The sequence below is a fragment of the Strix aluco genome, chromosome 5 (assembly GCF_031877795.1).
Source record: "Strix aluco isolate bStrAlu1 chromosome 5, bStrAlu1.hap1, whole genome shotgun sequence".
Taxonomy (NCBI): Eukaryota; Metazoa; Chordata; class Aves; order Strigiformes; family Strigidae; genus Strix; species Strix aluco.
The window spans coordinates 33,073,669-33,088,729 of NC_133935.1; the positions used below are offsets into that span (position 1 = coordinate 33,073,669).

At 37.0% G+C, this 15,061-nt stretch overlaps 1 protein-coding gene across 1 annotated transcript in view; it reads right to left on the reverse strand.

Moving 5' to 3' along the window:
* Positions 1 to 15,061, reverse strand: part of UBN2 (ubinuclein 2) — a 55,123-nt gene that overhangs the window by 26,062 nt on the left and 14,000 nt on the right. Inside the window, exons 4-8 of the mRNA XM_074826833.1 lie at positions 8,276 to 8,413; positions 6,947 to 7,059; positions 5,437 to 5,935; positions 1,085 to 1,155; positions 220 to 349 (exon numbers count right to left, since the gene is read on the reverse strand). Of these exons, the coding sequence (XP_074682934.1) occupies positions 220 to 349; positions 1,085 to 1,155; positions 5,437 to 5,935; positions 6,947 to 7,059; positions 8,276 to 8,413 (951 nt within the window). The remainder of the gene's footprint in view (positions 1 to 219; positions 350 to 1,084; positions 1,156 to 5,436; positions 5,936 to 6,946; positions 7,060 to 8,275; positions 8,414 to 15,061) is intronic.

A 15,061-nucleotide genomic window follows, 5' to 3' on the forward strand; every position in this document is an offset into this window, starting at 1 on the left:
TTCTCAAATAAAGGGTCTGAAATACTTAAAATATTTGTTCCTAAAGTAGTGACAATAGCAGGTACACAGGAAAAGAAAAGCTTTTAAGCGGATCTAGCAACTGATCCAAACTCTTTTGCTTTATTGGAGACTGTGTGTCTGTTGCTCTACTCTCCTGCATTCTGTCCTCACCACTGTTACATAATTGACTCATGCTGGAGCTAATCCCTTTGTCATTACCTGAACATTGAGGTGTAACTTCTTCAGACGCTTTATCAGTGTGTCCTTATTGCATGGCACAAAAGCCTCAAGGTGAGAGTACACTCCATTGCGGATGGCAGGATTTATCTCCTGTAACTGTAGCTCAATACTGACAAATAAACAAGAGACAGTCAACCAGTGAGGCACTCTAAAATGAAGATGACAACTGAACAAGAACCTAAGGAAGCTTTGTATTCATAACACATTCTAGAAAACAGCAGCTAAAATAGAATCTAGAAAATAGCATGCTAAAAATAGCAGTTTGGGACATTTTCAGATAAGCTTTTTTACAAAAGGAAGTAGTCTTAATCAATGGCATGAAACCATTCATATACATACTTCTCCAGCAATGCTGAACATGATCATTCAAATTTCATTTACTCCCACCATTGCACATCAATCTTGATACAATTTTGACTGCTACAGACTTCTAGAGATTACTTTTTGCTTCTTAGAACACAAACATAGAACCTTCTATATTAAACTCTTAGTTGAAGGATTACAGAGTAGAAGGAGATGGCATTTTCCTTCATGAAAGCTGAAGGTGTTTTGAGTTATTAAAGTGGGAGACAGGAAGAAATAATGGTAGTTTTGTTGAATTTTGCACATGAAGTCAAGGACACAGGGCACTACAAAACACTTTACACTGAATAAAGACAGACAGATAGTCATGACAAGAATTGTATTCATATATAAATCTCTTTAGCTAATAACTAGCTTAGACTGATCTACCTTCATTGACTTTTAAGGGCTTTGTTGGAACAACCTCAATATTATTTCCTCTTCTGTACTTTTCCTTTCACCCCCTTTCCAAAAAGGGAAGGTTGTACAGATAAGCACTTACTCCAGCAGAATATTATTCATGTCTTGTGTGAAAAACTTCTTCCTGCCTTCTTCATCAAACATCTTGGCAGCCTGAAAATACAGCAATAAAGAGTATCCGAAAGTTCATAGAGCATTTTATCCCAACAACCTTTGTATCTTTACTTTTACAGTTGTATCACATATTATTTTCCAGATAACAGCATCACTTGGAAAAAATAAAACCAAACTATACTCAGCTGTTCAAAAAAAAAAAAAAGGTGAGGATTGTTATTACTATACTCTGCTATGGAAGGGGGCAAAACTGAGCTACATGAGCCTGTGGACCACACCTGAACAAGACATAAACAGCACATGGCAATAATGGAGTAGGACTGTGAAGCTACAATAGCACAGGAATGTATACAAGTTATAGAGGCTGTTAATATGTTTTGGAAGGCTTTAAGGACTTTGTTTAGCCACTTGAAAGTAGTCAATCATGACAAAGCAGAACTCATAGCTTGCTTAATGCTTTTGCTTAATGCTGACCTATTCTGTGATTGGAGGAATAAGATTCAGAAAGCCTCAGAGCCCCTTTGAGCCAGGATAAGGAGACATAGTAACCACTAGCCTAAAAAACAGAAAAGAGAAAGAACCTGCCTAGAGAGGAGAAAAAGGACCCAGTGAGAGAGAAGACAACCCCAGATTCAAATATTACTATTGGACCAGACTATGGTGTGATGGATGAGAACTTAGATTGTAAGGGTGTAATTGCCCAGGGACTTTAGTGTTTGGGGTCCCTCTCCGAGGCACCCAACTTGAGCTGTCTAAATTAGTCCACCATAGAGAAAATAAATTACACTTTTTATTTTTAAAGCCTTGACTAGAGATTCTGCTTTGGGGAACCTAGGGTTGAGCCTGAGGGAAGAAGTACTGAACTGTGAGTGTGAGAGGAATCAAAAGGTGCACCCATCAGCTCCCTGGACTAACTCCCTGCAAAGGGAGTCCAGTCCTAGCAGTTAAAGTCTTGGGTGGTATGCATGCAACTCCCTCACTGGTATGTGAATGCTCGGGCAGCAGCTTCTCCCTTAACTCAAAAAGTCCTTGCTCTAGGGCAAACAATCATTCTATTTAGAATCTACTTGGATCACTGATATTAACATGTTCATCTTTTAATAACCATGAAGAAAGAAAATGGTAGAGATGTTTCATTGCCTCGCCATCAGCAACAGTCTACTACAACTGCTTGGTTTAAAAAGAGGAGCACTGCCTGACAAATCAAACAGGCAAGAGCATCAACACATTTTACTCTCAATCTATGAAAGACTCCTTTTCTACCTCTTATGTGCCTCACCCAGTTACAACTTCCCAGCCTTCTTCAATCCATCTCAATCCTTCATTGCAATTCCTACAAAGGGATTATGTACCTCATCCCTCTTTTCTGGTGTTGTCCCATGTTCTCACCATGTTTAGACTGTATCTCTAATATTTTGGGCTGGTTTCTTCCTGAGTGTGTTTGGAGTGGGGGGGGGGGGGGGGGGGGGGGGAAGCCTTATTCTTATACATACTTCCTTTTATTAGAAGTTTTTGCTTTATCCTTTTACCCTTTATCTTTGTTCTTACCACCTAGATTCTTATTTTGACAAACAATGACAGCCTGTAGGAGAAAGCGAATTCCCTGCACCATTCTACAAAAATCAGTAAGACCTCTCTAGTGTTCATCCACTCTGCAGATTTACGGAAGAAAAAAAAATTAAAAATTTTTAGAGGCCTACTGTCATCTTATATTCTGTCACTCGGACCACACAGCAAATACTTAAAGGAGCTAGAAAAGGATATGCATGCAGAAAAGTAGACAAGTGTGGTATCATTATAGTGGCTGGCAAACATTAGAGGCAGCCAACATGCTACAAGGCTGAATATTCAAATAAATCAAAAATCTCTAATTCTGCCTTTTAAAATTTTTAGCGACTTGTAACAACGTAGAATCACAGAATGGTTTGGGTTGGAAGGGACCTTATTAAAAAGAACAGCTAGTTCCAACCCCCCTGCCATGGGCAGGGACACCTTCCACTAGACCAGGTTGCTCAAATGCAAGTGTAAACTTGATAAAATTTATTACTATGAAATACTTACTGTTCTTGCTTTTTGTAACTGACCCATTTAAGTTTGAAAGAAAAGTATTTTCTGGAATTGTGAACTCTACACTGCACAGGAAAATAGGAGTCTGATACGCTATCAGAAACCATAAGGTAGCCCATTGTCTGAATGCTCTACCACTTCAGTCAAACATTGATACCAGAGTTTAAGTTCCTGTAAGGACTGCATTCTGCTCACTACCTTCTACTGTAAATTCAGCTGCTGAGGGGATGGTGCTACCTGTTTAAGAATACTGAAGCATTTGTCCTGCTAAAAAAAAAATTAGAAAGGTTATAGATGCTTACAAGTGATAGGATACCAAAAAGACAAGTTTGAAAATCTTAAATCCAGTATCTTCAAGCATAATCAACACAAGGATCATCATCATCTTCTGGTTTATATAAAGTGGAAGGAAAGCTATGCTTTGACATTTCAGACCCTGGTAGACCTTAAAAGGCTATTTCAGCATTATATTGTCATATTGTATAGTGTTGCTGGCTTTTAAAGAGAACGATATTGGCAGATTCAAAAACTGCATCGCCATCACTGAAGTGTGGGGCTTTTTTTCCACAGATTATCTTGACAGTCACCTTAACAACAGAAAAAAGCCATTTTATTACTTTCCTGCTTATGTATAATACTGTCTTCTGTCATGGTAGTTCAGAATTGCCCACTTAAGGAACTAGAAGACATTAATCTACAAAAGGAAGTCAAGAAGTTTTTATTGTATTTAGTCAATGGCTTTCTAAATATGTATTTTTTAAATCTAGATATATCATACTCTGTTCACGGAACATAGCCTTTTCCCTACAGCTTTATAAATTTCTTAGTGTTCTTTGCACTAAAGAGCACTAAAGCTGTGAGCCTGGTAAGCATGTGTCAAGACCCATTTCTTTTTTCCTGCTTTTTAGAAGATGTTTTCCCCACTGATGATGTGTCAGTTGATTGCAATTTGCAGAAGTTAAGGAAGTTGCAATCTTTAAAGTCGACACACAGTCTAGCTTTCCCCAAGTATATGGGTAGACTTGCTCTGCTCAGCCAGCATCAAACTTCCAGAAAACATCAAAAGCAGAAGATAGAAGAGTTAGGTTTTCCAAGAGCCACTGAATTAAAGCTTTCTTCCAACTGGGTGGGGCTTGTTATACAGTGGAGCAGCATGAATTTGGGGCAGGCCACTAACACTTCCTGACTTTCGGCCTAATGTAGTCATTCTGCAGTTTTGCTAGACGCTTATTGTTGATTCATAGCAAAATTAACCTGAATATTCAAAGGTAGACAAAAATCGTATCTCTCACTTTAGTAAATATTAACCCCTTGGCTGTATTTAGCTTAGTATATTAAAAAAAAACTAAGAACACTGAGACATTTACATACAGATAAGCATCATGTTTTTTCATTACCCTAACCTGTAGCAAAGCAAGCTCTGCTACTGTTTAGTTTTTTTCCAAAAAAGGTAGTACCTTGAACTGCTTTTTCAGAACCTACTCTGAGTAAGGAAAAGTTGCACTGTGTCCCGAGTAAGGAAAAGCTTTAATATCAGAATCTGGACAACCAAACAAATTTATTCTCAACTTAAGTTAACATCCACAACTGAAACAAGGGGCATATAACATCTTAGTAGCTCTGATCCCTTTCAGTAAGCTGTTGTGATGTTTGTAACCTGTGGATTTAAAACTTTTCATTAATATTTTTGATGAGTTTGGACGCCATACTAACCTTTCAAAGAAAAATACTCAGTTTTGTGGTTGGCTGTGTTTGGGGTTTTCCTTTGTAGTTGGGTGGTTTCTGGTGGGGTTTTTTTTGCTGCCCTTTTTTTTTTTTTAAAACTGGCAAGTTAGCATTTATGTTAAAGACAAAAATTCAAGACATTGATTTGTAAGCTGCAGTCATATTTCAGGTTTCTTCCTCCAAAGTAAGAAAACACCCATCCATTTCACAAACTAATAATTCAAGTTAGAGTAACACTAATATTTCCATTATGGAAAAACCCAAACATTACAAGTTTTTGTACACAGCAGATTTAGAAAACCTTGTCTCCACCGTGAAACAAACACTGCTTTAACAACTGACCTGCATCATCTCTGTGCCCATTTTCATTTGAGTACAATACAGCCATTAAGACTGACATTAAGATCACTTCTACCATTTTTTAGAGTTTCAGCCTGCAATTCAAGGATGACAACTTAGGCCCTAATTATTCTTCCTCATTCTCTCAGATTCTTGAATGCAATCCCTTACCAGTGAATTCATACTTACTGTTCGAAGGTCTCCAATGCGCTTTTCAAGTAGCATAGGCAGACCTTCTGGGAGGGCAGGCACCTGCTTGGGTGTCATGACCTGAGAGGTGTAGGTTGCCTGAGTGACATTGCCATTTTCTCCTGACAGCTCAGATACCGGGCTGCCATCAGAAGTGCCATCAAGCAACTTGTCAAAGTCAATGTCTCCCAGCATCTCCAGGGCACTTTCAGCTTCTTGCAGGAGCTCACCTTCATTTGTGCTACCAAAAATGGAGAGGACAGGATCATTGATCCTAAGATTCAAGTCAGAGATATCATTTCCTGCACTGAGAGAGGAGGAAGGAATTTTACTAGGGGTAGAGGTTGCAACAGTCACTGGAGGTTTTGGACTAGATTCCTTCTTCCTCATGGCTTCCTTCTCCTTTTGGAATTTACGGATCATGGCAGCCAGAGAGAGTGAGTCTTTATACAATTTCTTTTTCTTTTTTTCAGACTTGTGTGAATTTAAGGCCATTACTCTGTAGAGAAAAGAAATCCTTCATTAGAATGCATATGACTTTTGAGGCCTTAGCAACCTTTAACAAAAATCTGGGAGTTTAGTACAATTAAAAAATTATCAGGGGGAAGAAGAAAATAGTCTGTGCTTCCATCTTCAGACTACTCTATCAATTACCATAAACCTTTGCTGTTCACGTGATTTCATGCTCTCCAACTGATTTGTTAAGTTTTGTACACATTGAGGCAAAGGTTATTTACTTTTGACTTCTCAATGTATTTATGGAGAAGGCAGCACAGTTGTTAAACTCGTAGCTGGTCTATGCTACTAAAAAACTTGCCTTTCAGACTCCTGAATGGTGGCAGGTTGTTTTAAGTTTAAGCACACTGTGTACATTAAAAAAAATTATCTTCACTGCTAAGAATTTTGACATTCAGGCTCAACATCTACATGGATTTTTCTGCCAATTCATCACCTGGATGAAAAATACTATCAATAAATTCTCAATACCTACTCAAATATTCATAACACAACTTTCACCCAGTGACAGTTTTCTAGAAGCCAATTATAAAACCTACCACCTTAATCCTTCCATGCTAGACTCAGAACTCAGGAAAGCACACACAAAGTTAGTAAGAAACATGCACAATAATTAAGCTATGCTTATAGTTTTCCAGATGAGAAACCAAGGGATAGGAAGAAAATTATTTTTCATTAGAAGATGTAATTCTTAGTGCTATGTAAGACTGGGTAGAACAATGATGGATAATGCTATTCATCATAGACTCAAAATTTCTTTCTATAATTTGTCATGCCTTATTATTCCTTGTTCAAAATTTTGGAGGACAAAAAAATTAGTTTGTAGGACTTATTTATGCAAAAACCCTCACAAATTCTAAACCCAAAATCTATTAGCTATTATAGTTTACAGATACAATATTCTAAACAGCTGTGATAATCTTGCTATGGCACACAATCTTGAAACCAAGCCTCAAGTAGATTTCAAGGGTTCATCTAAAGAAAAAAAACCTACCCCAACTGCTTAGGAACTTTCATTTTCCGAGGCTTCTTCTCCTTTTCTGTGCCTTCATCTTTCCTCTTGCGCTTCTTCATTCCACGATCTTCACTTTCTTTTAACTTTGCTATCTAGACAAAGAGATCAAATAAAGGACAATGATTCTTTTACCCTAAAAGACTTTTACAGCAAGAAACATTTAGTTTTCCTTACATTTTCCAATTCAAAGCCAGAATGAAATACCTCAATGTGCATAAAGGCAAACAGTACCACTGGATTCCTAGCAGCAATTGCAGTTTCTGACAAGTCTCAATCATTAATAGTTTTTAAACAGTTACTGAATTAAAGTATTTTTCTTGCTGAAAACTCTGAAGGCACATGCAGACTGATGTCCAGCCAGAATAAGCAATGGCTGCCTTGGAAGACTGAATCCCACCACCTCCTTCTGCTACCACAGTTTCATTGCTGAGTATAAAGTTACATAGTATGAAGTATCTTTTTGGCCAATTCAGATCAGCTGTCTTCCCTCCCAAGTTCATGCTGATCCCTAGCTTATCTGCTGGTGCAGCACAGGGATAAAGAAAGCCTTCACACTGTGCAAACATTATTCAGCAGCAGACAAAGCTTTGGTGTGTTATCAACACTATTTTAGTCACAAATCCAAATCGTAGCACCACAAGGGCTGCTATGAAGAAAGTTAACTCCATCCCAGTCAGACACAATACAAGAACCTTAAAATTATGTTAAAATTTAAAGTATTATAGAGCAGGAAAGGACATCAGAAAGCAGGAAGTTCTTGGAATGGCATGGAACTTGTCAATATCACATGCAAGCAATTATGTTTGCATTGATCATAACTTGTCCAAGTACACAGAACAGCATACTGTTTGGGAAAGACTGTATGCATAGTTTTTAATATAGCTATTCTTACACACTGAGTTTATTTTAACAGATATTTTAAGTGTTATTCTGAATACTGGGAACAATTTCAAATCATGCAAGCTTTGTTCAAAATCATAAAAGCAGTGTTGGAGAATTTAAGTTCTCATCTCATAATAAAATTCTTATAAAATTACTGAATCATCTTTGACTTCATGACAAATGGACACGTATTGTTAGCTTGCCTAAACAGATGGTTAGTTTTATAAGACTGGACAGCCTGTGGACATCCTGAGTTATTTCAAGAATGCTAGTACATGAGCCACAAAACAGATAATGCAGTGAAACAATACCGTGCATCATTCTGCTTTCAGCCTCTTCATCTGAGCCATTCTAAGTGTATCAAGTATTTCCCAACGTCCACCTAGCTGTAAGTTCTGTATAAAAACCATAATTAAGATCACTCACTTTAGGTGGCCTATGCTTTTTGTCTTCTGCAAAGTCTTCATCCTCCGAGTCAGATGCCTGGCGGAACTGCAGTGTACCAGTGTTGATATAAAACCCTCCATATTTGGTTGTCAGAGATGCAGGAACCAATTCATCATACTGGACAGGAAAAAGAAGAGGAGTTTATCAGTGTTTCTTAATGAAATGAGTATGTAGTTTACTAATTTACCAGTCCTTACACATGAAAAATTATATACAAGTACACAGCACAGCTTGCTAGAATAGAAACAGGATAGTTATGTTGTTGAAAACTTACTGGTCAAGGCACAGAACATTAATATCACAGAATGACCTTTCTACTTTCAAAACAATGCTTTTTTTTTTTTAAGAAGAAAAGACAGGGTTACAGCATTAAAAGTACTGCTTTCTGAAGGAAATGAGGATGGGCACAGAGGCTTCCCCCCTACCCCTGAGGAAAAAAAGGCCCAAAATCTTTTCAACTATTTTTCCCCCAATATTCTGTCTCAGAGTATGTTACATTATGCTAGACATTAAATCTCAAGATACATAAGCCATATGAACAATGATACCCCACCTGCCTATGAGCAACTACACTTGATTGTTCCCTGGTTGTTTTTGTCCAGGAAGTAGGCAGGCACATAGTGATTTATTGGTTTCATCTATGACAGCCTTACAGGCATACCAGCAGCATCACTGGTGGAAAACATTTTGTAAAAAAAACCCCAAAACAAACCAACAAACGCTGCCTCTATCAATTTTAAATTTTAAGTTTCATACTTGTATTGAATACCCTTCAATTTTATGAGACAATGTGTAGGTCAAATAACCTTCTCAGTCACACACACTTATCACAGGCCCTTTAAGCTACCTGTTAGTGATAGCTACAGTTATTTCCGGAACCTATTTCTTTCATATTTTCAAAAAAGATGACAGTCTGAACAATCACTATATTTTAGTGGAAGAAGCCTAATCTGTATCAGAAGTTTACAGAACTGGATGTTATATCCAGGAAATAGGACTGAAGATAGTAGAGATTTTTTTTTAGATAGTAGAGATGTAAATTAATAATGAAAAACTTTTCAGGTTATATACTTTGTTTCATTAAGATTGCCACAGTTTTCATTAATACCAATCTCTATGGTGCACTTGACATGTTCAGACCTTCCAACACATGCCACATTCAGTACCAACTCCAATCACAGTGCCCTGCTCAAAAAACTACTTTTAAATTCTCTGAAATTTTCTTTTGTTAAAAATGCTATCCCAGACACGACAAACTTGGCCACAGTATCTGTTAGCTTATTTCCATTTTTAGGTGTTGAATATGACACTGCCTCTTATACAAATACAACAAATCCAGGAGACTCGTTTCACTGAAAGTCACATACATTCTACTTCTGTTTGGAGCGTTTTGAAAACCATAAAAGGTTTCAAACACTTATACATACTTTATTTTGAAAAGCATTTACTATTTATGAAGGAATTTCCAAGTTAGAATTACAAAGTCGTATCTCAAAAATACTGAAATCCAAACATGTAGGAGAAGTGGTCAACATTAAGTATAGTGGAAGACAATACTTCTATTATTTCATGCCCAGCAGCCTCCTCAGAATGATATTATTCCCCAAGTATTACCAGAAAACTGTCAATCTCTAAGAAATATCTTGTTAACAGCAAACTCTCAAGAAGGCTGGGAGGATAAATAGATTCATTCTAGCTCTATGCTTAAGTATCAAAGCAGCAAGTCATGGAAGTGTTTGCAAGAGAACTGAGGGATGGTTGCCTTGACAATGGTGTTATCACTACACAAAAAGACAATGTTGTCCTTAACTACTCCAAATACCATACTGAAAATTGTAAGATGGTGCACTTAAAAAGCAACAAATACAATTCTGGAAGCTAGTCTGCTTGGAAGCCTGAGACACATACCTGCCAGCAAAGATAAGGAGAAAACACTTACAGGACCTGAAAAGTGTTACAAAAGTACCAGAAAGACACAATAACAGTGCAATGATTAAGAATCCATTTCTGCCCTTCTTCTGAAAGAAAGGGTAGGATTTTGACACACCTCAGAGCTATGCACTCTGGCAGAAGAAAGAGTCAATTCTGAGTTACAGCTGCAAGCAGTAAATGTTTGGTAGCACAGCCAAACAATTAAGAATTAAGATACTTGAGAAGGTAACAATATGTTTGTTATTTTGAAGTTTGAACCTGCAAGCCTTCCACTGCATGTCTATTAAGACAGAATTCAACAGGCTGAATAAATTAGTAGACAGTTTTAACTGCCACAAACATTAACTGAAGACTTGAGATCACTTACATGAAGGGAACACACCGTCAGCTACCAGCTTATTTCATTCCCCCCTGCACACCATGCAAAATATACTTAAGATAAAATGGTTTAAGAACCAAAAAGTCTGGGCTAACAAAAGCATTAAGACAGGAAGAAGAGTTATCCAGGAAAGCAAAACAGTGAATGTATACTTCAACAAGGAAGCTGGTGAAACAGCCAGAACTGGAGAACTATGAGGATTTGATCTGAATAATTAGTTAGAAATATCCACGAGTCATCACCTTTTATCTTCCTGGAATGTAAGGCTTAACAAGCAGTACAGAAAGACAGAAAGGGAAAGTGTTGACAGGATCTATGAAAGATCATATGAGAGACTAGCACAAAAAAGCAGGAGAATCTATTAATTGGACAAAATGAAAGCAAAGTGGCTTAGTTTTGGACTTGTCATTAATCTTAAGAGACCAGGACAATCACACAAAGTAGGAGGTGCAAAGTAAACTTGAGAGTGGAGGCTGGGTAAGAATTTCAGAGAAATCTGATATTTTTCCACAGCTCTAAGAACCAGCTTCATTATGTACAAGGAAGATCAAAGGGAAAGAAAATAAATTATTATCCACAGTGCTTAATAAACCAAGCAGGGTGTGAACTGAATTGGTGAGGTTGGGGCAGTACAGGATCAAAACAGATGAATACAGTAGTTGCCAAGTTTGAAGGAGAAAGCACACAGTCAAACCTGGGACCATTATCTAATAAGTGAAGAACAAGTAAAAGGAAACACAGTAAAGACTTGGCTGGAGAGCAGTAAAGGAAGTCCTAGAGAACACACAAGAAAAAAAGTAAGTATTAAAGACAGTCCACAAGTGAGGAAGCCATAAATCACAACAGATTATTAGAATGATCAACATGCTATGTGGTACAGATCCATACGAACAAGGCAACCAGAAATACAGAATTCATTCAATATACGGATGAATGAACTATCCCGTAACAGTTGGCAGGCAAACAGTCAGCAAGATGTGAATGTGCGACTTACCAGTTGAGATTTCAACAGCTTCTGCTGAGGACTATGAGTTTAGTCAGACATTTGAAAACCTATTTGACATTCAGTTCTCCTTAACCCTTGAGAGAGTTTACTTTTCCCTACCAAAATTTGGTTTATCCTCAGCCTACTGAACAAGGTCTAACTTATAACTCAATGTTTCATTTCATTTTCAACTTACCTAAAACTGGGGCCTGCAGATCACAATGTACCTAGTACCCCCTTCTTCAAGGTAAGCTTACTAGTGTGCTAATTGAACAGAAAATTTGAATATGATTGTATAAGATATTGCCAACAGCTAGATTAAACTTCATTTTAAAGTTTCTTCAGGACTCTCAGTTAAAGGGAACATTGCTCTTGCAACTTCTAAATCTTCTGACGAATCGGTTTCAAGACTTTTGCTTTGCACTAGCTATTCGGCATATGAAATCACAGAAATTATCCTATTAAGGAAAACAGTAAGCCCTTTAGAGTGTTCTGCTCTTCCTTGTACATTCCAAGGTTGAGAATTAAAATTCTCAGAAGTACAAGCAGACAGGACTTCATATATGATTGACTCCGATGAACATGGATTTGTCCCATGGAAGATTATGGAATCATTCTGCAGATAACAAAATAAGACTGATATATTGTCTGATGATCTAAAAGCAGATCATTAAGTTATTTTCAACTATTGTCCTTGAGCTACATTACTGTGCTTCTAGTGCCATTAATTTAATTAAATGTTTAGGTGTGAAAGAATGTAGGTTCTCTCAAAAATAAGTTAACCAGTTTCAACTTCATTATTATACCAAGAACAGTGAAATTTTATGGATTATACCAATTTAGTTCTGAAATCCAGATCCACAGTACATAGCAGTATCTTGCATTGTCTACTCTCGTGTTCAGATATTCTGACCATGATTCTCCTCATTCAGCTCCCTTCCAGAGAACAACGCATACTATAAAAGTACACACGTGACAACACTTTTTAACACTTCTGTATTAAATTCTGGAAGTGATATTTGCTGCAAATACATCCAAGTGTTTTAAGAAAATGTATCCTGAACATTATTTGTTCTCAAACTGGTATTATTTAGATAAAAGATAAGCAGGGATCATTTTTGTTCCTTGTTCAGTTTATTTTGAGATAGCTCTAACCAGCTTGGGAGGGGTGGGGAGCTATTTGTCATCATCATTAGCTCACTGAATGAAGTCAAGCTACTGAAGTTATGTAAAATATGGCTGCTTCAGTCAAATGGACTGAATATCCCTACAGTTCACTACATACTTCAAGATACTTCACACAAACATAGTTGATTGATCTCAATGAATGCTTCTTAAAGACACAAAGAACTGAAATGCACTCTTTGGCTTTGCTATCCTTTATAAGTTTTCAAACAAAGTAACAGAACTATCCTTCCAAAAAATAGCATAAGAGAATATGCAATGAACTCCTGACCAAGGTTAAGGGGGAACAATACATTCCTTTTCTAATCCAAAACGACATCAAAAAGCATGCAGAAAGAGCCTTCCCATGGTAAAGAAGGTTCCTCTTCCAAAATGAACAGGCAAGTTTTTGGTTTTGTTTTTTTGGGGCAAAGGACTGCTGACAAAACACAACAGAAAAAATAAATATTTATAAATTATAAATAAATATTAAATAAAGATATACCACCTGACTCAGGGTAGTCTAGACTAGCATAGTATGGTCTCCTAGGAGAATCCTAGTTTGGTAGTCAGTATACTGTTATCCGTCAACCTACCAGAGCACCTTGAGAAAAGTACATAGATATATATATGTATATATATTGCCCTATTTTGTTCTCACCATGACCACCACCTTTTATACCCTTCCACCAGTCACCAGAGTCAGGCTATTAGCTTAAGCGACCTTCAGTGCAAAGAGGTGACATTGTCATTGCCTTGAAAATATTTCAGCTTAAGTTATAAAATATATGACCGCTCATGTGACCACCTTTAACTGTTCAACTCAGTTCTTTTAGAGATTGAGCTCAGACCCACACTGAAAATATAGTTCAGTGTTTTTATTACAAATAAGTATGCAATGTATTACTTAACCTCTCCAGGTTTCATGTAACAGAATCACTAGAAGATTCTGTAAAAAAGAGTTACACTTTCCTTTTCCATTCATTTAACATGAAGAGCAGACTTACCATATATGACATTTAAGACAAATGCTTTATCAAAGATCTGTTATTTTGGCATGTTATAAACCCCCCTTTTATATTAATAATCATATTGTTTGTATATTTTTTGGAAAACATTTAAGTACCTTGTGCTGCTTAAGTAAATTCAACTACTCATAAAGAATAGTTGATCCTAGGCCATAATCTACCCCTCTAGTAGCTCAGATTACTTTGAAAAGTGATTTTGTGCTCTTTAAAAAAATGAATTTATCAAAAAGCAAGAAGTTGCTATTATCATTATTATTTAATTATTTCTTACTCCTACATTCTTGATGCATGCTAATCTAAACAATGGTAGTCATACTTGAGGACTGCTGAATATATAGTTTTAACACGACTGTTCTACATTAACAGAACAGTACCTTCTTTATTTGTTTTGGTACTCCTTTACTTATTTACCTTAGGGTGACAAGGGGTAAAAAGCAAAGAAAGAATATCCTAACTGAAATTTGCCCTTGTATTCACTTGAATGCATATGACATGTCAGGTGCCAACCAGCAGATCTACCCTGAAGACACCTGAGAAGCATTCATGACATCTTTTATTAAAGGTGACATGGTGCACTCAGCTAAGTGAGCACTATTCCCCAGCCATAGAACTTCTAAGACTGGGCAAAGTGACATGAACAAAGACGACAGACCAGTAATATAAACATACAAATACATAGCCAATGAAACAGCTAGTAAGTGAATCTCTTAAAAGAAGCTTTAATGCATCCTCATGTACTCAGTGTGGATGAGGTTTGTGATAGAAGTCTACAAAGCCAGCTCTTTCCACATGAAAAATGCAGCAGTGTTAAATTTATCTCTCAATCCAACATGAAAAGCATGTTTAATAATGGATCCTATGTAGCATTTTTCTGTATACACCTCAGACACTGGCAGGTTGATAGGGGTTTTTTTGTTTTGCTTTAAGAGACATTTATCTTTCTCAACATCACTGTCTCCATAGCTATGCGTAAAACAAGCTCCTTTAAGGAGGAAGGATGAAAGAAAAACATCAAGTTGGCCTAAAACATTATCTGGCCCAGAACCCCACAAAAAAAGTAAAAATTACCATCAGCACACTGAGCTCTGCCATTCCCCAAATAGATACCATTCTCACTGGGAAAAAGCATCCCAGATACTCAAGAGTCTTGAGCAAGATGCTGTTACTGGGAATCCATCAGCTTTAAGTTTTAGATCACAACAGCAGGAACATTTGAGGGGAAGCCAGGGTGGGAGAGAAGAGGATATTAAATCTATCACATCTTTAATAATCTTGGA